The 22973-nt window shown below is 42.0% G+C and overlaps 1 protein-coding gene across 2 annotated transcripts in view; it reads left to right on the top strand.

Annotated features, from left to right (window-relative positions):
• The window catches only part of LOC116941303 (disintegrin and metalloproteinase domain-containing protein 12-like), a 167772-nt gene that overhangs the window by 96958 nt on the left and 47841 nt on the right, over positions 1 to 22973 (top strand). For both annotated transcript variants that reach the window (XM_076066329.1, XM_032952212.2), the window contains exons 8-11: positions 3541 to 3612; positions 4982 to 5151; positions 6999 to 7083; positions 17274 to 17422. In XM_076066329.1, coding sequence (XP_075922444.1) covers positions 3541 to 3612; positions 4982 to 5151; positions 6999 to 7083; positions 17274 to 17422 — 476 coding nt within the window. The remainder of the gene's footprint in view (positions 1 to 3540; positions 3613 to 4981; positions 5152 to 6998; positions 7084 to 17273; positions 17423 to 22973) is intronic.

The raw sequence follows: 22973 nt of genomic DNA on the forward strand, positions 1-22973 counted from the left end.
ACCCCCGCATTGCCGTATTTCAGATCGGTGCTCTCCTAAACGAGGATTTAGGAGTGAAATTACATTCCGCACGATGCAGCCAAGCTGCACGGTGGTACATTTTGTTGATACAGGTTCCCCTAGTATTCAATTCAACGTGGTGGCTTTCGTTTGAAGCTTTGTCTGCAGTAAATCATACATCACGCAAGCGTGCACGTGGGTGTGTACGGGTGTTTGTGTGTAAAAACATCACCTTTTGGACGGCTTTATTGTCAATGCAAATGCACATTTTATATTTGTATAAATGGTAGCCAAAACAGCATCACAATTATTGTAAGAGCAAAGTTTTGCTGCTGTTGTCGTCAGTTTTATTTTGTTCTCCATAATTAGTACAGGCGTGTAAAACATTATTGCTCAAGATTATATTAACAAAAGCCGTTACTGTGCAATTACTATGATTAATGTGTTCTTTTTTTAAATGCAGCATTTTGTTGTGGGGACTTTTTTCCCCCCTTGCAAATGGGTTGTCACATTAAAGGCAATTTCATTAAGCCGGTAACCTGCCCGGGCTTGCCATACATTAGTTTATGCTTGTGTTCCTGGCACGTGAAATGCAAACAATGGCATCTCTAATTATATAGCTGCTGCTGTCTTGGGTAAGGCTATTTTCACTGCTCCATACTTGGCAGGCCCAGGGAAGAAGATAAAGTCCAAGATATAGAACTAACGATCTCCAGTGTGTTTGCCTGCTACAATGGCATGGCTGTTAAATAATGGAGGCCCTTCTTCAAACAGAAAACTACCACTAAATTGTGCCCCGGTTTCTGATGTATTGGCTGACACGTGGAGGTAACAAACTGTAAGCGCACTGAATTGCAACAGTAATGCAAAGATAATTGTTTCGAAGAAAAATTGCTCCTTAAACGAGAAATATTGTTCTTTTTGAAAGGGTGAATGGAATAAAAACATAAGACTCTGTTAGTCTTGCAAGTGTTTGATTTATTCCTCCTGGCTTTGCTCTGCTCGATAGGGAGACAGCATGGCACAGGACGTATAAGCTTGCAGACATTATTTCCTTCATACTTACTTCTCCTGAGGAGATACGTAGGTAAACATTGTGCAGACATTGGCGCAATGGATTTGTTGTACCCACGCTCTTTGCTCTCGTGAGCCGAGTCCATTATTGTATTTACTCTTTAATATCGTTGAGCTGGGGGGGGATTTTTCGATGGCCATTCCTAAATTACTTTTTCAACAGCACGACGGTCCCTTTGTGAATTGTTTTTTTTGGGGGGAGAAGTCAGACCTGCCAATGCTCACATTTTACAATGTCCTTTTAGATCGCGAAGCTATAGGGCATCTTTTAGATCAGGGGTCCCCAACCCCCGGGCCACGGACCGGTACCGGTCCGTGGCCTGTTAGGAACCGGGCCGCACAGCAGCAGGAGGTGAGAGCGGTGAGTCCGCGCGTGGCCCTGCCCGTTATTTTATTATTCACCACTTCCATCCGCGCCTCTTTCCCGCACTGCGCAACTTGTCTCAGTCACAGTGTTGGTAAAGCCCACAAGCTCTAACCCCGAGTAGCCAACATGAGTAAAAAAAACAAACGTCACTGGAGAGCTTCTTTGAAAAGGGGGAAAGACCCAATAATGACCCCCCCCCACCCGGTCCGTGAAAAAAATTGTCTTCCACGAAAACGGTCCCTGGTGCCAAAAAGGTTGGGGACCGCTGCTTTAGATCCATTAGTGACTGAAATTAATTTTTAATGGCTATTATGGCGGGATTTGTTCTGTAAATGTAGCATGTTAAAATTTAGGGTATGGACTATTTACGTTTTAGCGTGTGCACTTGTTTTCTCTAATTTGAAAGTTAGGTAAACAATTTCCTTTGAACCTTTTTTTAACATAAAGTAAAATAAATGCAGATTATGTACGTGTCTATGTAAATACGTTTAGACGTTTACATTCTGCAATAACTATTTTCTCTACTGTGGTGGACTCGATTATTCACGCCAATGCCGGGGAGGATGGTCGTGGATAATCCAAAATCGCGGATAAACTAGAAAAGATCAATTTTACGCGCATCTCTGTGCCAAAAAACACTAATACACTTTAGGTATACGTTAAAGTCACGCAATTTCGTAAATGAAAACCAAAAAAATGATGGGATAAATCACTCATAATGAAGCACAACTAACGATTTCGATTATTACTCTTTCGATTTAGAACGAATACTAACGATTGACCGACTGATCGATGCGCGGGCTCAGCGAAAACACTTTTTTGGTCCTGCGCAGAAGACTCTGCCCATTAAGTGAATCGCAGAGCCACGCCAATCAATCCAACTCCACCAAATGCTGTAAAGATATGCAACTACTGTACTGTAGAGGCGATCACGTGGATGTCGGTTCAAGCACGTGACTTGTAATGCACATTTCCGAGAACAACAACGTATAACTATTTTTAGATTATATTATTGTTTTATATATATTTTATTATTTTGTTGTTTCCCTTCAACGTGACTTTACCGAAAAAACTAAGAATATGAATTGCTGCAGTCACGAAAGCTTTAAATCAAAATTTATTTTTAGATTATTAATTTGGACTCAATGGAAAATCCACGAGTTTTTAATTTGTCAATCTAATGTGCGCAATTAATTTGCAAATGGGATAAACCGCACGCAGATAATCGAGAGTCTACTATATGTTATTTTTAATATGGGGATGCTGCTGTGGTGTATTGTTTAGCACTTTGGACTTGCAGTCGAGCGGTCGCTGGTTCTATTCGACCTTTAGGCGCGGCGGTTGCAACAATGTGGCACTTTTATTACACCCCCCGCACCTCTGTCTACCCACCTATATAACCTAAACTACGAACTCAAATATTTTTATTTCACCAGGTAAAGCCTACTGAGCTGTATCGCTATTTTTCAGAAACGACCTGGCCACAAATGATAGCTCAACAAAGTGACTACGTGGAAATGTATAGCAGCCAAACGCTCTGAACACATTTTTTCTAAACGTGGAGGGAAAATCCGGAGCACCAGGAGAATAATCAACGCGACCATGGGGAGATAGACATGCAAATTCCAATTATACAGGCGTCAGTGTTGGGATCGAACCCACGACCTTCTGCATACCAGGCGAGGGAGTTAACAACCCAGCACCACGGCGCCCGGTATAAATGGGTACGCTACAGTCAGTCACTCGTCATGTAGCGTATAGACATCTGGTCAGTGTGAAAGAATAGGCCAAGATACCTTCTAGAAGGGCTCTCTCGAGCTGCCTTTGATGGAGGCCCTTCAGCCAGCAGTGGTATGAGCAGGCAATTGTGGGCTTGCACCTTTACCTTTTATATTTCGTACAAACATTGCATTCCACGTCATAAATTTATTTTTTGCACAAAAGCAAACTTAAGATAAAATGTCAAACCTTTCATTGTGCTATCAGCAGTGTTGTTTTTTTTAATTGGCAACAGGTTTTTTTTTAAAGGTTTATTTTTAACAAGAAATTATTTTAAAAAAAACTCAAGCACTGTTGTTGTTTTTCATTTTTTCCTTTAGTACAATCGTGAAAGCAAAGATCTTACGAGGACCAAGCAGCGAATGATAGATGTGGCCAATCATGTGGACAAGGTGGGTTGGCATATTTAGGTAATATGTATTCCTGCACTGGATACAAGGCTCTGTTTAGCCCTTCATAACCCTACTTCTCCACAACAATCTCATGTTCCCTGTCGTCTCATCCTCAGCAGCTCCTGTGCACTTTTCAGTAATTAAGCGAAACTGGAGGGCTTAGCACTGAGCCTGTCATCTTTTCATCGTACCCTCACGTGTAGTGCAATGCCGTTTTTTTGCGACATCCTGAAGTAATAATCATTGTCGTCATCCACAGTCTATCTACTGCTGGATTAAGGCTCCCTGAAATCAGCCGCTACCTCTCATCCTGCTATATACTAATCCCAGTAACTGCACACGAGCCAATTTCATCACTCCATCTCTTCGGTGGAGGGACCTCTCGGACGCATTTAACTCCTCGGCTGCCATTCCGTCAGCCGAGTGCTCTTTAAATGGGCAATAATTCTGGGAGGGACAGCATAAACACCCAAAGGCCACACACACATTATTTGATTTTAGGATTTTTTCCTTTGTCCCTCCCCTCTCCATTTCCTCCCCCTCCTCACCTCTCCCCCATTCCACCATCCCCTGATCCCCTGCCTACCCTAGCTTTTCCCTCATTAGGTTTGTGATATTTCCCCTTCCCCGGTTATCCCCTCCCCATTTACATTTCCTTCTTCTCCCCGACGCAGTGTCCTCACTTGGTTGGAGCAGCCGCGGGGGGCGCCCCCCCCCCCACCTTTCATCTCCCTTCCTCCGTATGGTTCAGTCGCGTTGGGACTGTTCCTCCGTGAATGGTGATACCCAGTTTTTTGTGAGCCGCCTTGGCATGCTGTATCGGGCTAAAATTTTCTTGAAAATTGTCAATGTGGAAGTTTCAAGTCGTCAAACGTACTCCTTAAGACGAATCAATGGGAAGTGGTGAATGCCATCCCACGTAGTCTTTCAAATTTGTCATTAGGGCCCGTGTATGGCACAATATACCACCTGCCAATACAAACAAAACATTAAGTGAATACAGCAGGTAAGTGATTCTCATCGGAGCAAGCATAATCCCTGTGGTAATGGGAAAGGTGATGATTTTTTTTTAGTTTAAAAAAAAATACCCACGTAGAATAGAGACTGGTAAGAGATATCGCCGAGTATAATTTTTCATCTCGACCGATTCTTAATTTTTGTACAGATTGGTAGCCATAAGTCAGTTGGAAGTAACGTCTACCTAATAATGTGAATATGTTTAAACCGTGCTCATAAATTAGCAGAGGTAATTTCCTTAAAGTGCATTTCTCACACGCGTGGATTCACAAGGTGCTCATAAATAAGCATATATTGGCCTCATAAAATATATTGGATTTTAATCTCCTCCCGTTGTTTTTTTTTTTGTCAGTATTACCGCTCGCTGAACATTCGGATCGCGCTGGTTGGAGTGGAGGTGTGGACGGAGAGCGACAGGAGTGCGGTGACTGTCGATGCGAGTTCCACGCTCTACGAATTTCTCGACTGGCGCAAGAAGCAGCTGCTCACTCGCAAGAAGCACGACAATGCGCAGCTCGTGACGTAAGTAGCAGGGCGAAGATAAAGATTACCCTATAGACGCACGGACTGGCGGCAATTGCAATTATACGAGCACCTGATAAGGCCGGCACAGCGCACGATGAGTTGGTGTGGCCAGTGCAATGCCCGACTCGCCTTTTGTCTGATCAGTGCTGATGTGTGACACACCGTATCAGGTAGCAATTTGAGGCTAATTCGACTAAGAGGGGAGGCCTAGGGCTGGTTCACATAATTGCTGCTAATGTTAAACGTGGCCAGGAATCATACTCGAGCTGGTCACGTGCTTTAGCGCAGTGCACTAACCACTGTGCCACCACTCTCCAGCAGGGCACACACAACAGACACCGCTGAGATTCTGCAGACTACCTCAGTGCAGTGTCTCGGCAGGGGGTGGGAGGAAGTAAATGCAAAAGATGCTCCCGTTGTGCTGTTAATAGCAGTCGCTTCTTATGACATTTTCCCATCACAATTTAAAAGAAATCGCACAGTGGCACAGGTTAGTTAGTATCTTATTCTTTGAGTCTTTCGGTAAAGTCACGTAGAAAGATCGTTCTGATGACGATCGCTTGTGTTGTGATCGAAACGTCGTAGTTTTTGTGATTATTTTGTTATTTTCTTTGAACCTATCTACGTGAATTTACTGAAAGACCCAAAGAATATGAATTCCTGCAGTCACGAAAGCTTTAAGTCAAGGTTAGTATCTTATTTGGGTCCACCAAAAACATGGCTATTTGCCAATGTTGATGTTTGTTTTTTAAGTTGAGAGACATTGTAATTTTTAGCTTCCAGCTAGACTGTAGATTCAACAGATGCCCAACTCAAAATTGTCCAAGTAAAAAAAAATGTTTTTTTTTTTATATAATCCCTTCAGGCACAACAATATAAAGTAAAAATGGGAAATTTCCATAGCCTTGCTTTTTTATTTAAACAAAAACGCGGTCTTTTTATTTTCATAATGGTTTAGCTCTTAATGTGGGCCTCAAAATACTTTTGATTAATTTCCATGATCTAACTTTTAAAGCCTTTGGTGTTTAATTTGCATGACTCATTATTCCTGCTTGGCAATTTAAATGAATGTATATTGGCAAAGAAAGGTGTTAATATAAAACACCCCCCATTTTATTGCAAATTAGAAACACCTTAATTTAAAAAAATTGAACTGAATCTATCCTGCATATATTTTAAACTCAAATATCGATGTAAACTTTAATTCTGCAAACTCAGTTGACTTCACTGCTTCTTCAAATACTGAATTTAATGTATCAATATCATTTGAAATTCAGAAAATAAAATAATGAAATAAACTATCCTTTGCTCAGTATCTTCACATAAAGAAAAAAATATCTAATCACCAGGAAAAATGTGGTGTAGTGGTTATCAAGTTAGATTCAATCTCCCAGAAAAAAACGTGTAAGTATTTTTAACCCCACCCCCAGCAAAAAAAATGGGTACAGCGTAATCGTTCGGTAGGTTGCACATGGTGGAGTGAAGGGCAGGACCTCCCAGCTTACTTCTCAGACACCTCGCCATCACAGACAAGTCGGCTAAATACCTTGATATAGCGTCTCTCTATAGCTCATTCTCGTCTAGTTGGAGGCTATTCTGCCAGCGGTGGCACGAGCAGATAAATTGTAGGGCCACACCTTTACCTTTGCCACATTTTGCCCACTGCGCTCCACCACAGCGATAAGCGAGGTTTTTTTTACATAACACTCCGTAACTGCTAATAACAGAACTGTAACAGACACACATCAAACCACACAACCGAGACATTAAGCAAAATAACATGCCTCTGTATTGATTATGTCATTTTTTGTCATTTCTTTCCCCCCCCCCCCCCCCTTTAACAGAGGAATTTCCTTTCAAGGCACCACCATTGGGATGGCCCCTCTCATGAGCATGTGCAGTGCTGAGCAGTCAGGTGGAGTAAACATGGTGAGAAGTATGCCAGAGTGCCCGTGGTTGGTCTCTCTCTCACACACACACACACGCGCACACACAAAATCAGCGTGCAACATCAGCATTCATCAGCCGAAACCAGAAACGTTCAATCTATTCGGATGACTGTGCTGTCAATGTCATAGAGGTTTCTCTTGGAGATGCCTAAAATTGTGCCTCCCCAAGCTAAGTCACACTGTACGCTTAAATAACCATTTAACGTTTGTGCCCCTCCACATGGAAATGGCAAATTTCCAATGTGATGCGCACTGGATGTCATTATTTTGCATCTGTTGTGTCATGCGCAATGTGCGTGACAGTACCGCTAAAAAGGGAAACATTTAAATTTTGATTTAAAGCTTTCGTGACTGCAGTAATTCATATTCTTAGTTTTTTCGGTAAAGTCACGTTGAAGAGAAACAACAAAATAACAAAATATATATAAAACAATAAAAAATTCTCACGACGTTTCGACCATAACTCAAACGGTCATCATCAGGTGTGTCGGTTTGCATAAATTTATTTTGAAAACGGCATATTTATTTATATATATAAAAATAACGTTTGCGTCACGCGCAACGATTGGCTGTTTGCCAGGACTAGTCCATCTATTTTTTTTTTTTTTTTTAAAAGAGGAGGGGGGAGACGAAATTTGTTTTTATGTAAGCTGTCTGAAAGGCACTGTAAGCGTGAACAATCAATCAAGAACTGAAATGATTTATCAAATCTTTCCAATGATTGCTAAGATAGAATCCATCTTCTCGGTTGAAATTGTCTCTGTGTTTGTATATGTGGATAGCCTCATGAACGAATCTCTCATGGAAGCCAGATGGCTTACAAAGAACCTCCGTCTTGGAAAAGTCAATGGCATGTGAGCCTACTGAATTAGAACAATGATCTGCTACGGCCGAGGTGTTGGTCCTACCGTGTTTAAGGTCTGCTTTATGTTCACGAATGCGGTCCGAGATATGGCGTTTGGTTTCTCCAATGTAACTACTACCACAGAGGCAACTTAGTTTGTAGACACCAGGGTATTGTATGTCCGGAATCACATCTTTTACAGACGGAACCAGATCACGGATTTTATGTAATGTGTTGAAACGGACCTGGATCTTGTGTTTATTCAAGATTTTGGAGATCTTTTTTGTGATCCCAGCAATGTAGGGTAAAGTGATGGTTTTGAAAGGCTCCTCAAGAGGGTTCTTCTTCATGGTTTGAGTGATAGCTTTGCGGATTGTATAGTCGGAGTAACCATTAGCCCTAAGAGCTTGGTGTACGTGCTTGAGTTCACTGCTTATGTGTTCCTGGTCGGATATGCATTGGGCTCTATGATACAGAGTCTTGATGAGAGAATTCTTCTGTGATGGATGGTGGTGGGAATCCGGTTTCAGATAAGCATCCGTATGGGTAGCTTTCCTGTAGACAGAGTGGCTCATTGAACCATCAGGTCTCTTTTTAATTAGGACATCCAAAAAAGGTATCTTGCCATCTATTTCGACTTCCATGGTAAATCTGATGGCTGGGTGTATGGAATTGATGTGGTCGAAGAATTTGTCTAGAGCAGGCCGGCCATGTGGCCAGATGACAAAAGTGTCATCCACGTACCTCTTCCATAAGGTTGGGCGCAGAGTGGCAGTCTGGATGGCGTCAGTCTCAAATTTCTCCATGAAAATGTTAGCTATAACTGGAGAAAGGGGGGAGCCCATTGGGGTGCCCTCAGTTTGTTTGTAGAAAGTTCCATTCCAAGTGAAGTATGTATTGGTTAAACAGTGTCTCACCAGGGGGGGTACCTCAGTGTTTAGTCCTTGATGAACCAAGTCTTCAATGATTGCAATGGTGTCAGGTACAGGAACCTTGGTGAATAAGGAAACTACATCAAAACTGACAAGCAGGTCGTCTGGGGACAGGGAAATACCCTTGATTGTTGATACCAGGTGAGTAGAATTTTGTACCGCAGAGGTGGTCTTTCCAGTGAAAGGACGCAGGATTTCAGACAAAAAACGAGCTAGTTTGTAGGTGGGGGAGCTGATAGTAGAGACTATGGGACGAAGAGGTGTATCAACTTTATGTATTTTTGGTAAGCCGTATAATCTTGGTGGCCTGGCAGCAGAAGGTTTCAACGAAAACTGTTTAGATTGATCAATTAATGTGGTTGAATCAGAAATTATTTTGTTGGTTTGTGTGACGAGGCTGTTGGTGGGATCTCTTTTTATTTTTGTATAACTACCATCGTCGAGTAATTCTTTAATTTTGTTGTTGTATTCTATTTTATCCATGATAACAGTAGCATTGCCTTTGTCAGCTGAGAGAACTACAATATCATTCCTCTTTTTTTTAATTTATATAATTCAAAACGCTCATCTTTGCTGAGGTTGCTAGCTGGCATCTTAGCGTTTTTGAGGGTTGCAGCGATTTCAGATCTTGCTACGTCTGCAGCGATGTGACCCAGGCCCCTGAGAGCAACGTCTACTTGGGCAATTATATCATTAACTGGTATGTGTTTAGGTGTGACTGCAAAGTTTAGACCTTTAGCTAAAACGGATTTCAGACCATCGGAAATAGAACTGTTACTGCGATTAATTACGACTTTATTAACGTCTAACTTTTTGGTGTGTGGGTCCGGTCTTTTGTTTAAGAGGAGGTTAAATTTGGAAATCAGGTTTTCCTTACATTTGGTCGACATCGTAGCAGCTGAAGAGGCAGTCATATTGTCTACATGTTCCCAATCCGATGTGGACATTATTGCCGTCAATGATAAGTGTGATTTGTAGATCAGTTAGACAAGACACTCTACAAATCACACTTATCATTGACGGCAATAATGTCCACATCGGATTGGGAACATGTAGACAATATGACTGCCTCTTCAGCTGCTACGATGTCGACCAAATGTAAGGAAAACCTGATTTCCAAATTTAACCTCCTCTTAAACAAAAGACCGGACCCACACACCAAAAAGTTAGACGTTAATAAAGTCGTAATTAATCGCAGTAACAGTTCTATTTCCGATGGTCTGAAATCCGTTTTAGCTAAAGGTCTAAACTTTGCAGTCACACCTAAACACATACCAGTTAATGATATAATTGCCCAAGTAGACGTTGCTCTCAGGGGCCTGGGTCACATCGCTGCAGACGTAGCAAGATCTGAAATCGCTGCAACCCTCAAAAACGCTAAGATGCCAGCTAGCAACCTCAGCAAAGATGAGCGTTTTGAATTATATAAATTAAAAAAGAGGAATGATATTGTAGTTCTCTCAGCTGACAAAGGCAATGCTACTGTTATCATGGATAAAATAGAATACAACAACAAAATTAAAGAATTACTCGACGATGGTAGTTATACAAAAATAAAAAGAGATCCCACCAACAGCCTCGTCACACAAACCAACAAAATAATTTCTGATTCAACCACATTAATTGATCAATCTAAACAGTTTTCGTTGAAACCTTCTGCTGCCAGGCCACCAAGATTATACGGCTTACCAAAAATACATAAAGTTGATACACCTCTTCGTCCCATAGTCTCTACTATCAGCTCCCCCACCTACAAACTAGCTCGTTTTTTGTCTGAAATCCTGCGTCCTTTCACTGGAAAGACCACCTCTGCGGTACAAAATTCTACTCACCTGGTATCAACAATCAAGGGTATTTCCCTGTCCCCAGACGACCTGCTTGTCAGTTTTGATGTAGTTTCCTTATTCACCAAGGTTCCTGTACCTGACACCATTGCAATCATTGAAGACTTGGTTCATCAAGGACTAAACACTGAGGTACCCCCCCTGGTGAGACACTGTTTAACCAATACATACTTCACTTGGAATGGAACTTTCTACAAACAAACTGAGGGCACCCCAATGGGCTCCCCCCTTTCTCCAGTTATAGCTAACATTTTCATGGAGAAATTTGAGACTGACGCCATCCAGACTGCCACTCTGCGCCCAACCTTATGGAAGAGGTACGTGGATGACACTTTTGTCATCTGGCCACATGGCCGGCCTGCTCTAGACAAATTCTTCGACCACATCAATTCCATACACCCAGCCATCAGATTTACCATGGAAGTCGAAATAGATGGCAAGATACCTTTTTTGGATGTCCTAATTAAAAAGAGACCTGATGGTTCAATGAGCCACTCTGTCTACAGGAAAGCTACCCATACGGATGCTTATCTGAAACCGGATTCCCACCACCATCCATCACAGAAGAATTCTCTCATCAAGACTCTGTATCATAGAGCCCAATGCATATCCGACCAGGAACACATAAGCAGTGAACTCAAGCACGTACACCAAGCTCTTAGGGCTAATGGTTACTCCGACTATACAATCCGCAAAGCTATCACTCAAACCATGAAGAAGAACCCTCTTGAGGAGCCTTTCAAAACCATCACTTTACCCTACATTGCTGGGATCACAAAAAAGATCTCCAAAATCTTGAATAAACACAAGATCCAGGTCCGTTTCAACACATTACATAAAATCCGTGATCTGGTTCCGTCTGTAAAAGATGTGATTCCGGACATACAATACCCTGGTGTCTACAAACTAAGTTGCCTCTGTGGTAGTAGTTACATTGGAGAAACCAAACGCCATATCTCGGACCGCATTCGTGAACATAAAGCAGACCTTAAACACGGTAGGACCAACACCTCGGCCGTAGCAGATCATTGTTCTAATTCAGTAGGCTCACATGCCATTGACTTTTCCAAGACGGAGGTTCTTTGTAAGCCATCTGGCTTCCATGAGAGATTCGTTCATGAGGCTATCCACATATACAAACACAGAGACAATTTCAACCGAGAAGATGGATTCTATCTTAGCAATCATTGGAAAGATTTGATAAATCATTTCAGTTCTTGATTGATTGTTCACGCTTACAGTGCCTTTCAGACAGCTTACATAAAAACAAATTTCGTCTCCCCCCTCCTCTTTTAAAAAAAAAAAAAAAAATAGATGGACTAGTCCTGGCAAACAGCCAATCGTTGCGCGTGACGCAAACGTTATTTTTATATATATAAATAAATATGCCGTTTTCAAAATAAATTTATGCAAACCGACACACCTGATGATGACCGTTTGAGTTATGGTCGAAACGTCGTGAGAATTTTTTATTGTTTTATATATATTTTGTTATTTTGTTGTTTCTCTTCAACGTGACTTTACCGAAAAAACTAAGAATAGGGAAACATTTAGTTTAATCAAAAGAAAAATGCATGTTCATACTCGTTTGCTTGGCACGCATTAATTGCTGTCACATCCTGCTTATTATCACTTCCAGGTGTTTTGTCCATCGTCATTGTCGTACTGAGAGTTGACGTTTTTTACATTTCTCATAGGGAATTTAACGTTTCACCGAAGACGATAGCGCTTCCGTGTATGCACAATTTTGTATGATGGTAGCTATTTTTACAATAAATTTTGCAAGAGTTCAGGTCTAAGGGCTGAAAATAAAATATCTGAAGAATGAGAAAAATGGTTTGCGATCTGATTGGAGCCCACATTGTTTTCAGTCTGGTTGAATCAAGTGTTTCCTGGTCTGCTGTAGAAGTCCTCCTTTGTTTAACCTCACTTTAGCCTCAGGCCCTGATATATGATGAAGCTCACAAAAGTATATTTGCTGGTTACCTGTTGTTTATTCATTTCAGGTTCATGCAAATATCAACTAATGTGTCTCACATCAGTAATTTAGTTTATGCATACCTATATAACTCTAAATGTTCTTCCCTGAAAAAGAAAGTTTTTTCCATTGGTGCGTACTACCGGGAAGAGCATATGGTCCAGTAATATGGAAACTAGCAAAAAAATCTAACAAAAAACTGATAAGTGCATGATGAAGTGTGGAGAGATGCAAGCCTTAAATAACACTTTGAGACAGAGAGAGGAACATATGGCTTCGAGAACATACGTAGGTTTATTACATCATTAAAAGTATTCTCGAAAAGGAAGTGGGTTTGGGCAGGACACGTTGCCGGAACGGATAATGGCAGATGGTGAAGCAAAATGACAGCCGGGGAACGGAACACGTCCCAAATTTCGTCCCGCTGGGAGATGGAGCAGTGAAATCAACTCGTATGCGAGCATTGGGTGAATAGTCGCAGGATCGTGAGAGAGATGGTGGCCATGTGGGGAGGTTTTTATCGAGCAGTGGATTTACCAAGGCTGATAAAAGATTGGCATTAATATTCCAATACCATTTAACCTTCAATAAATGTCTTTTTTTTATTAATTTGCATTCATTCCATAGTTATTTGATCTAACTCTGGAAATGCAACTAAATAACATGTACATTTCCACACCATTTTTGGTATTGTAAAAAAAAAGTAACGGTTCAATTATTTATTACTTTATTTCCTCCCTGGCTCCATGTCCCAAGGGAAGAGGTAATGGCACGTGATGTTCATTCAATGAATGTGCAGCTAGGAAGGGGCAGGGGGGAGGGCAGTGTGGATCAGCCAGAGTGGTTTGTGGGAATGGGATGTGGTGACATTTAGTAATTTCATAATTTCCAGGATGTGCCAGGGGAGGGACGGGGGGTGTCCAATGTGATTCTTCACCCAGCTGCTTCCCGTTGTCGCCTATCTTGACACCAAGCTTGGGCACAATACGTGGCTGTTATCACAATTGCCCAGTGTCGCCTGCCAAAGTAAAAAAAAACAAATGTCTGTTTCCCTTCTTTCTTACGCCTGCAAAAATAAACTCATTGCTCACCTCCAACCCGGGATGGCCAGGCTGTCCCAAGGAAACAAACACAATTTCCTCGTGGTTCTTTTTAAGTAATGTCACTCTGCACAAGAGTATCTACGGCGTTCACGTTGTACACATTTACATCGGCAAAGAAAAATATTGAAAGCAATACAACATTTCCTTTACATGTTAGGTTAACTTTTTAAAGCTTTTGTGAAATCTTTAAAATAAAAAAAAGGTTGAACTAAATGTTTTCTGCCATTCTCAATTCTCCACTGAAATAGTTTTTTTTTTTGTGCACAGCTTGTCACCTCAGTTCCAAATGTCAAACTTCCCACAAAGAGGGGCAATTTTTTTTTTGTTTCCTTACCCGCTATTTGACTCTTATTCCAGCCATTCAGAAGCATCCAATGAGCATGCTTATGAACTGATCCACTGAGTCGTGTCTTTGAAAAGTTGAAATAAAGCAAAACTAAGCTCATAATGCCTATCACAAACACTGGCACACAACAGAGGGAAGACATTAAACGGGCAGCACTTGAGTCAAACCGCACTTTTCTGTCACCAAAGAAACGATTAAGCCTCTTGCCATGAACATTGTCCTGTTATATGCTTTTATGGTGTGTGAAGCACCATTTATGACAATCGTGGTGAGTTTACATAAGCGGTAATTTACCACGGCAATCAGAGTGCCTTACATTTTCATTAAAAAAAAACACATGTGGGTAACATTTGGCACCATAATACAGAGAAGAAAAAGATCCCCAGTTAAAACCTCATTTGTTGCTGGCTGAGCGCTGTACACAGAGCGTGTGAGGTAATGGTGTGGCCTGGACAACCCCCAGCTACTTTTGTCCCCAATGCTTATGCTTACATGCTGCACTGGCTACTTGAATAGACCCAAGGGAGACCCAAACCATGTTCATATACAACTTGCCACGAGTGAATTGTACCCAAGTCACTGGGTTTTGAGTGCAGTACACTAACCACTACGATTTCGCTCCCCAATTGTAGTGTCGCACTGTACCATCACTATCACAGCACAAAAAAAACCCCTATGATTGTTGAGGCAAGTACTGTTTGCAGGCACCTATTAAGGCCAGTGCTACAATACAGATATTATACGTGCCCACCAGATGACTTATAGATATAGTACATGCTTTCGTCATGAATTAGATTCATGTGGTCAGTAGCACCGAATGGCATAGCCATTTGAAAGAGTGGGTTTTCAAATATTCACCATTATTAGCCATATAAATAAATGAGTACGGCTAAAGTTTTTGCTACCTGAGGTGGCACCAATTGACACCATAGCCCATGGACTAAGTGACAGTTTCAGAAATTGTAATTTTAACAAATGTGTGAGATTCCTTATCAACATTTTGAAGCCGTGCATATATCTTGAGGACAAAACAATATTTTATTTCATCTTAAGCCTTTTTCTGCTGAAATGTTTTTGAATCCCTGAGTGTAAATGTTTTATTTAGGTCAGGTTACAGCCGCCTAGCATGGATAGAGCAGAGGATGTTGAAATAAATAGTGTGCAAAGCTGGAAGCCATAAATCAGATGGACGGCATTGCTTCAGTGATGGGAACGCTGTGCACAGCCAATGTGGCTGGTCATCCTGCACGTATAGTTTTAAACAAACATCACTCTACCAAAATTTGGCTCTAAATAATCTGAGTTATTTCAATCACTTCACAGAAGCAAGACAAAGAATACATATTTCATGTACCCTCACATAGTACATTTTAAGCACCCCCGCCTATCGTTTGAACATGTTCCTATTTTATTCCGATGCCGTAGATTTTCTGCACGTGTTCTTTTTCGGTGTATTTCAAGCGTAGCTTGTTTGCAATAGTGGGGCTAGTGGCTTTAAATATGGTGTGAAGCACAACGGAACATATTTTAGTGGCATCTATCATACGTATGCAGCATTGGCATAATTGGCAATGTGCTGTAGTGTCTCAGAGCGTGGTCCAATTTAGCCCAACAGTCTGGATGTTTGTGAACAAAATGGGAACGTGCGGTTTGTTAAAAATAATTTTACAACAATGAAGGCTAGATTTAATTTGGTCTTATTCATACAGCAATGACCATATTTTTGCTATCCACTCTTATTTACCTGCACGCTTGGCTGCTTACTTATATTTTACAACAGGAATTCTAACATTTCTTATAATGTGCTAACATGGTGTATTTATTCTTGCCATTTATGCTGCTGTGAAAGAGTGATGTGCACTCTTTAATATAGATATATTCATTTTATGCTCATAAACACAATCAGCCTTGATGTATCCACTACAGGTAAAAGGTGTTTGCAAGTAGTTGCCATCTCTCAGTCTTTTGATGTAACAACCCCTGTAGCTCATGCACATGGTGGCGACATGTTAACTACCTTGCTTGGTATACAGGGTCATGGGTTGGAACCCAACTCTGACGCCTATATATTTGGAGTTTGCATTTTCTCCCCGTGGCCAGGCGGATTTTTCTACAGCTCCTCCGGTTTTTCCCTCCACACTTAGAAACATACAGTTATAATATTCGCCTGCTATACATTTACACATGATAAGCTACTTCGTTAAGCTTTAATTTGTGGACAGGTCACTTCTGAAAAAAAGCTATATAGCTCAGTGGCCCTTACCTGGTAAAATAAAAAAAAGAGTTTCGTTTAGGATGATATTTAATTGCTCCACCTCTTTCATAGATCTGCTTTTGGGCATCGTCTCTCCTTTGGCTTCCACTCTCATCAGCCTCGTCCGTTGCCCACATTCCCTGAGGAAAAGGAGGCCAAGCGAGGAAATCCCTGATAATCCTAGGCCACGTGGCTGTGACGGTCTAGATGCTGCAGTGGGCCAGGTTTGGACATACGGGCTCTTCAGTGGTGTCTGTTAAACGATCGGGACCCCCATGTGGGGGGAATTGTTTCGATAGGTTCCCTTTTCCAGACCAGCTGGACGAAGACCTCGAGTGATGGTTGAACTAAACCCCAGCTGGGCAGGGCGGTGGATGGGGTGGGGGGGGGTCTGGCAGTGTGGCATTCACCGCACACTTTTACCAACCGCTCCCGTCTGGATACTTTGGTTGTCCCAGGATGATCTGAGTACGACGTTTCGCCAGTAATTACAAGCTAGCTTCATCAGGCGATGAAGCTAGCTTGTAAATGTTGTGACTTGGCTCTCCAACACACCGGTGTGCTGTACTAGTGACGAATTGGCCACGTTCTGTTTAAGTGACAACCCTTACTAGTTGGCTGTGTCGGGTGGTGGTGGGTTTTAACGACACATTTATATATTGACGAGATCTAACCCCAAAAAAATCTTATGGATTATATTGGTCACGAAAGCCTACATGTTAAACTTTATTTCAAGTTAAGCGTATTATCGATCAATGTCACCTCGACCTCAGCGCTGCCAATGAGCAATGGTACACGGTCCTTAAACGCTCATTCTGTTTAATGCGGACTGGCCAAGCAGTATTGTTTTGCTCCTTCCGCTCGCTCAGGACCACGCGGTGAACCCTGTGGGACTGGCTGCTACCATGGCCCACGAGATGGGCCACAACTTCGGCATGAACCACGACACGCCAGAGCGCAGGTGCCACTGCCAAGCCAACTCGGAGCAGGGCGGCTGCATCATGGCACCATCAACCGGGTAAGCCCCACGTGCGAGATTCGACATTCGATGTAGTACGAAGCGCGGGCGTGCGCGCATGTATTGTAAACCAGCCAAGGTGAAGGTGTGGCTTTGCAATTGCTTTATTGTGCCACTGCTGTGAGCAGGGAGCCTCCACTAGAGGGGAGCTCTAGAGCCTCCTCCAAGAGAAGGTATTTTGGCCTCTTCTTCGACACTGGCCAGACAACTTTCAAGATGCGGGAGTGCCCACGGTTCACCCCCACTACGCGCAACCTGCCGATCGACTAACAGTGGGTGGATGGATCGAGGCACGGGGGATCCAAGCAACTTGCACCGTTGTTTTAACCCGCCGCACTGGGAACGAAGCGATGGCAAGTCCAGTGTGCTAACCATTACACTACGCTAGTATCTCCAGAAACTTGTGTAAATAACCACGGTAGTCGTATCCATCCAGCCATCCATACTCAATCCAGCAATGGATAAATGCCTCCCCTTGCTATGTTATTTATAGATATTGTTTTTAGCATACCTAACCATGCTGGTGAATGCAGGCTGTATTAATGTTGAACTTCTTTCGCACTGTACGTAGGCCACAGTGCTAATCGGAGGTTGGTAGAGAGGTACATGGTGGTGGGAAGGGAAAGGACTAGTTCCGTTATCACTTGCCAATGATGTTAGTAGTGGCCAGGAATCAAACTTGAGTCTTTGGGTGCATAGCGAGGTATGCTAAACACAGCCAGAGTAGAGCAATTTAAAAAAAGTAGATTGAGAACCCATCCTGTGAGCAAGATTTCCACGAGTCACTTTGAAACACTTGCTAAATAAAGCACACGACTGTCATGGATGGTGTATGACACCTGGTCACTGATATCACTGTGTAACATCCTGGGTAGTAAGTGTTATTTTCTAATTGCTTGTGCCTCTAAAGTATAGAAAATGGCGATTATTCCCCACAAACTTTGCTTTTGTGACCAGGACAGTGATATTTTGAAATGTACCTATTTTCAATGAGAAAACACGGTGTGCATTTGTGTCATTCCTTCACATAAAGTCCTGGTCACTAAAGCAAAGTTTGTGGGGAATAATAACCATTTTCCATACTTTTGATGCATAAGCAATTAGAAAATAACACTTACTACCCAGGAACAAAAATCGTGTTCCATAGTGAATTCACTCTCTTCATTAGTGTCACTATCGTAAAAAAAAGATATCCTCGAGCAAACTCGAGCTGAACGGTTACATTGAGTTTGCTGTGTACATTCAACAAAACACGTTGAATTTTGCGTACTTTATTTTGCCTTAAGTTTAATTCACATCCGATTGTGTGCTGCTTGATTTCTCCTGACGTTTCTCTGAAAACCTCTGGAGTTTTCGCCATGGCTAACATCTGTGGCAAACATATTCCCTCCCCTCCCACTCCCCATGGTGAAGTATGATAGCCCATGTGGCCAACATGCCACGGGTAAGCCTTAAACCAGCAGTGTATTAAAACAGGGCTCTAAAATTATTCATTGGTGGCTTTTGGCTAACCATCTAACAAATACGGTCACTGCATCGTGCACTTTCAGATTCGCTCCTGCGGCCGTCTGGAACGCTCTTTCTTCCGATACTAGAAGCCGCTGGAGATATGCACTGTTAAATATAAATTGTAAACTCATTTCTACATGACATATTTTTGTATTCAATTTGTTGTCCTTCCCCTGGACCTGCGATTAGCACAGGGGGCTTTGTGCAATATGAATAGGAGTTTAACATACGTACATACATATGTATGAATGGTGTGCATATTGTAAGGTTGTTTGGAATGGGATTGTTAAATGCATGGTCAAGTGTGGTTCATAATTATTGCACAAAAATATACAACAGTGTACATCTCTTTCCACCATGACTATAATGATTTTCTCATTCTGGTTCAATGAATTGTCACCAATTGGGGTTGCGATTTGAGTCCCAAATTAGTACTTTATAATACAATTTTATAGTCTTGTTTACTGTTTTGCTCTTTTGATTTGCAGAGTTTTTTTTTTATTTCAAAATATATTTTTTTAACAGCCAAAATTTAACTTTTGTATTTACATTTTCTGTAAAATCTGTTATTAATAAAACCACATAGGATCGCCATAGACCAATTATTTGGAAAAACATCCTACTCAGGCTTGGGGCTTGTGATGGATTATGTGTAAGCTTGAAGATGCTACAGTGTTTATATATATAATAACCCAAGCTGCCTCTATTGCTTTTGCTATTTTAATCCGATTTGACCGGGCATACACACGTGGTTACCCGTTCGAATGATTGCCTAAGAATGGCCTTTTTGAACACAATTATTTGAGGCAGTAATCAATCCATTTCATTCTGTTAATCACTCGAGCCTACAACCTTGACACCGTCTGACTCCCTACGCCAGCCTCGGAATGCCCTCCCCCATGCAATGTCGCAAAGGCCATATCACCTTGTCTGTCAAACACGCTTCAAGCACAACCATTACCATGTGTTTTTTTTTTTAAAGCTGGCTAATCACTCTCTTGGCCAGCGTTCCCCATCTCCCACCACCAATAAACACGGAGAGCTTACATCTGCCAAAAATAACAAATGCTGGAGCCGAATTGCAACGCCCGTCTACGTTAAAAGCGACTTAACTGTACCCTTGTAGTTTATTCGGAGTTATTTCGAGGGTTTCTTTTTTTTTACTGTACATGTATACATTCACTGGTGGGATGCTTAAATAATGACTCGTATAAATGCGTAGGTTTTCGCGGTTGTGTCATATACAGTGGTTGAAATGGGCCGATATATGCGACAGCACGCCATACAGGCATTTCTCAAAATACCGAATGTTTATTTCGGAACTGTTCAGAATGGTTCCTGTAACTATGATATTTCTACAGTGCGGAAATGGCAGTAGACATGGGCTGCAGCAAGAATAGGTTTCAAACCGACTATACGGCTATCCGACTGGCTTACCCGTCCCTATTGGACATATATAAAAAAGAGCGTCATATCTCATCGGATTCCTCCAGGATAAATAAAGATTCTGATTCTGAGACGGGTGTTTAGATTGCACTGAGCGCTCCACGTGATGGATGATGTTTCACGTCGTGTGGCTGGGAACTTTCTCAGTCCCTGAATATTCACTTGCCGAATATTGAATATTCAATCATTCAAGAAGCTCCCAGCATGTGGAGTGAAACGCCAACATGCAGTACGACCCGACAAATCCCATTGGAGTGCACATCAGTAATGCTTATGCAGCTGGTCCACACTGAAATTTCTCCAAACATCAGCTGGCTATAATGTTGTTATTGTGTCTTTGAAGATGTGTGTGTGTGTTTGTGCAAGCATACAGTAGCAGGCATTTGAGAACATTTCATAGCACACAGTTCGAGCCATTCTACATCTGGCAGCAAGACAGACTTCAGGGGTGGTGTGCGCACTGGGTTTGAAGTGTGTTCCTGCATAGGCAACACAATCCCAGTTCCCCTATCTTCTGACAAGCGCAGCTTCATTGAGTGTTGTGCATTTGAAGGGACAATGAACCCCCGGAGGCTTATTTACTCTCAGATTGTAAATATCACGTGACGGTCGTTCCAAGGCTAGATAAATACATTCTTTCTTAACAATGACCTGTGGTTACATATTATATTTGTGGTTGTAGAGTCGGAACTCGTGGTCTAACGAATGTATTTCCCAGTATTAATTTAAAAAAAAAATCATTGTAAAGCGGCATTGGGATATTACCGCATTGTCTTGAGGCATTAGAGTTTACTTTCCTGCTGAATGCCCGCTGTGATCGAACTTCAGTAGCCGAACAGTTGACTCTCACTGACAAATGAGTAACGATGCTTTAATTCACCTATTTGAAATCTCATGTTGAGGATATCATCATTAATGACGATAATTGTCCATAGTTTGTCAACACACTTCTGTACGACGGCTCGCCCCAGATTGCTGCTCATGGGAATTGCTTCACGTCACCGTATTGCTCAGTGCTGGTTGTTGAAGACAGGGAACCCTGAATTGGTTCAGGTGTCACTTGCTAATGCCTGGGAATTGAGCTCAGGTCAACAAGTTCACAGCCCATTGTAACTGTGATTTATTTAAGAGAAATGTCCCAGCTGTTCATATTTTCCCAGCACACTGTACTAAGCACTGGCACACCAGCTCGCCAAGTGAATTGCGCGTGGAAGAGTCCCGTTATTTACAAACCGACCAGGTGGCTCAGCGGTATAGAGAAGTGGCACGCAGTCGGAAGGTTGCGAGTTCAATTCCTGATTGAGGTATCGCTTCCACTTTGTGGGTGAAGTCAACAACGGTTGTCCTATGGATAGATTATTCCTCACTATAGGAATGCAGAATTTCCACCAGTTGCTCAGGGCTGTAAATAGGAAATTATCGCACCGCCCCTATGACTTGACTATCTACGTGCTCGGCATATTACATAGCAATCATAGCTATTGTAGAGACAAAGAGTTTAAATTAGGTGAAAACAAGCCCGAATCACTGACTCTGGAATTTAATTACTGCACTGAATGGTCATGGCCCCAGTACGCGTGGAACATTGGACCAATGTTGTGCCAATGTTGGTCCAACGGTTCCAACCACATCTGAACTTATCTAGGATTTTATAAAGCGCTTTCATCAAAGAATTATAAAAAATGGTACATGAGTATTGGCTGATGGGGAAAAGGGATGGCGTTCGAGTGTTGGGGAGGGGAAGGGATGGAAAGGAAGGGTGATGATAGGGAAAGTGATGTGTGAAGTTAGTAAAGGGGAAACGGGGAGGTTGGTAAAGGTTTTAAGGATGCGGACAGGAAGTAGTAGTGGGATACGCTATGCCAACGGTGGCCCAACGATGCTTGATTACTGTGAATTTATAGAATTGCAGCATGGCGTGGCTGGGTGTGGTTGATTCCTCGCATACTGGAAGGAACGCACTCTGAGATACATGAACAGAACTCCGTTCTGTGGCTCCACGTTTTAGTCCTGCGGCCTATTTGCTTTCTAGACCAATATTATCCAGCAACATTTGTTGACGCAATCAAGTCCTGGACTGGTCTTCAACCCTCTGCATCTCATCAGCAGAGTCAGTCTTTTTGAACAAATGCTGTGGGATTTGCAGATGTTCTCAGCAGGCGCACTCCATACAAATGATGGAGTCCTGTTCAACGCAACACAGCTTTTAATTTTATTTTTTGGCTTATTTAAGGCAGGGGGAAGCATGATTATGTTCAGACAATCATGCATAGATCAGAGTATATTATATATTTGTTAGCCTAAAGTGCACATTAACTATTTACACATCTATTTGATTATCCAACCAGACCAAATAAACACATGCAATATACACTGGAATGTCAGTGAAAGAAAGCTGAAACGTGGACATTATATTGCCTTTTGTTCGGTACATATTTTAATTCTTCAGACGTTTTTTTCTCTCTTTGAAATTTCTGCTGATGCGGCACAGTTAATCATAGATATATCTCAATGGGATGTTTTTTCTCATTTTCTATAGTTAAACCCAACGTGGCAAGTAAAATGTATGACTGTATTTAGAGCTTTAATATTAAAA

The sequence above is a fragment of the Petromyzon marinus genome, chromosome 11, assembly GCF_048934315.1.
Source record: "Petromyzon marinus isolate PM22_M1 ecotype Great Lakes invasive population chromosome 11, UKy_Petmar_22M1.pri1.0, whole genome shotgun sequence".
Taxonomy (NCBI): Eukaryota; Metazoa; Chordata; class Hyperoartia; order Petromyzontiformes; family Petromyzontidae; genus Petromyzon; species Petromyzon marinus.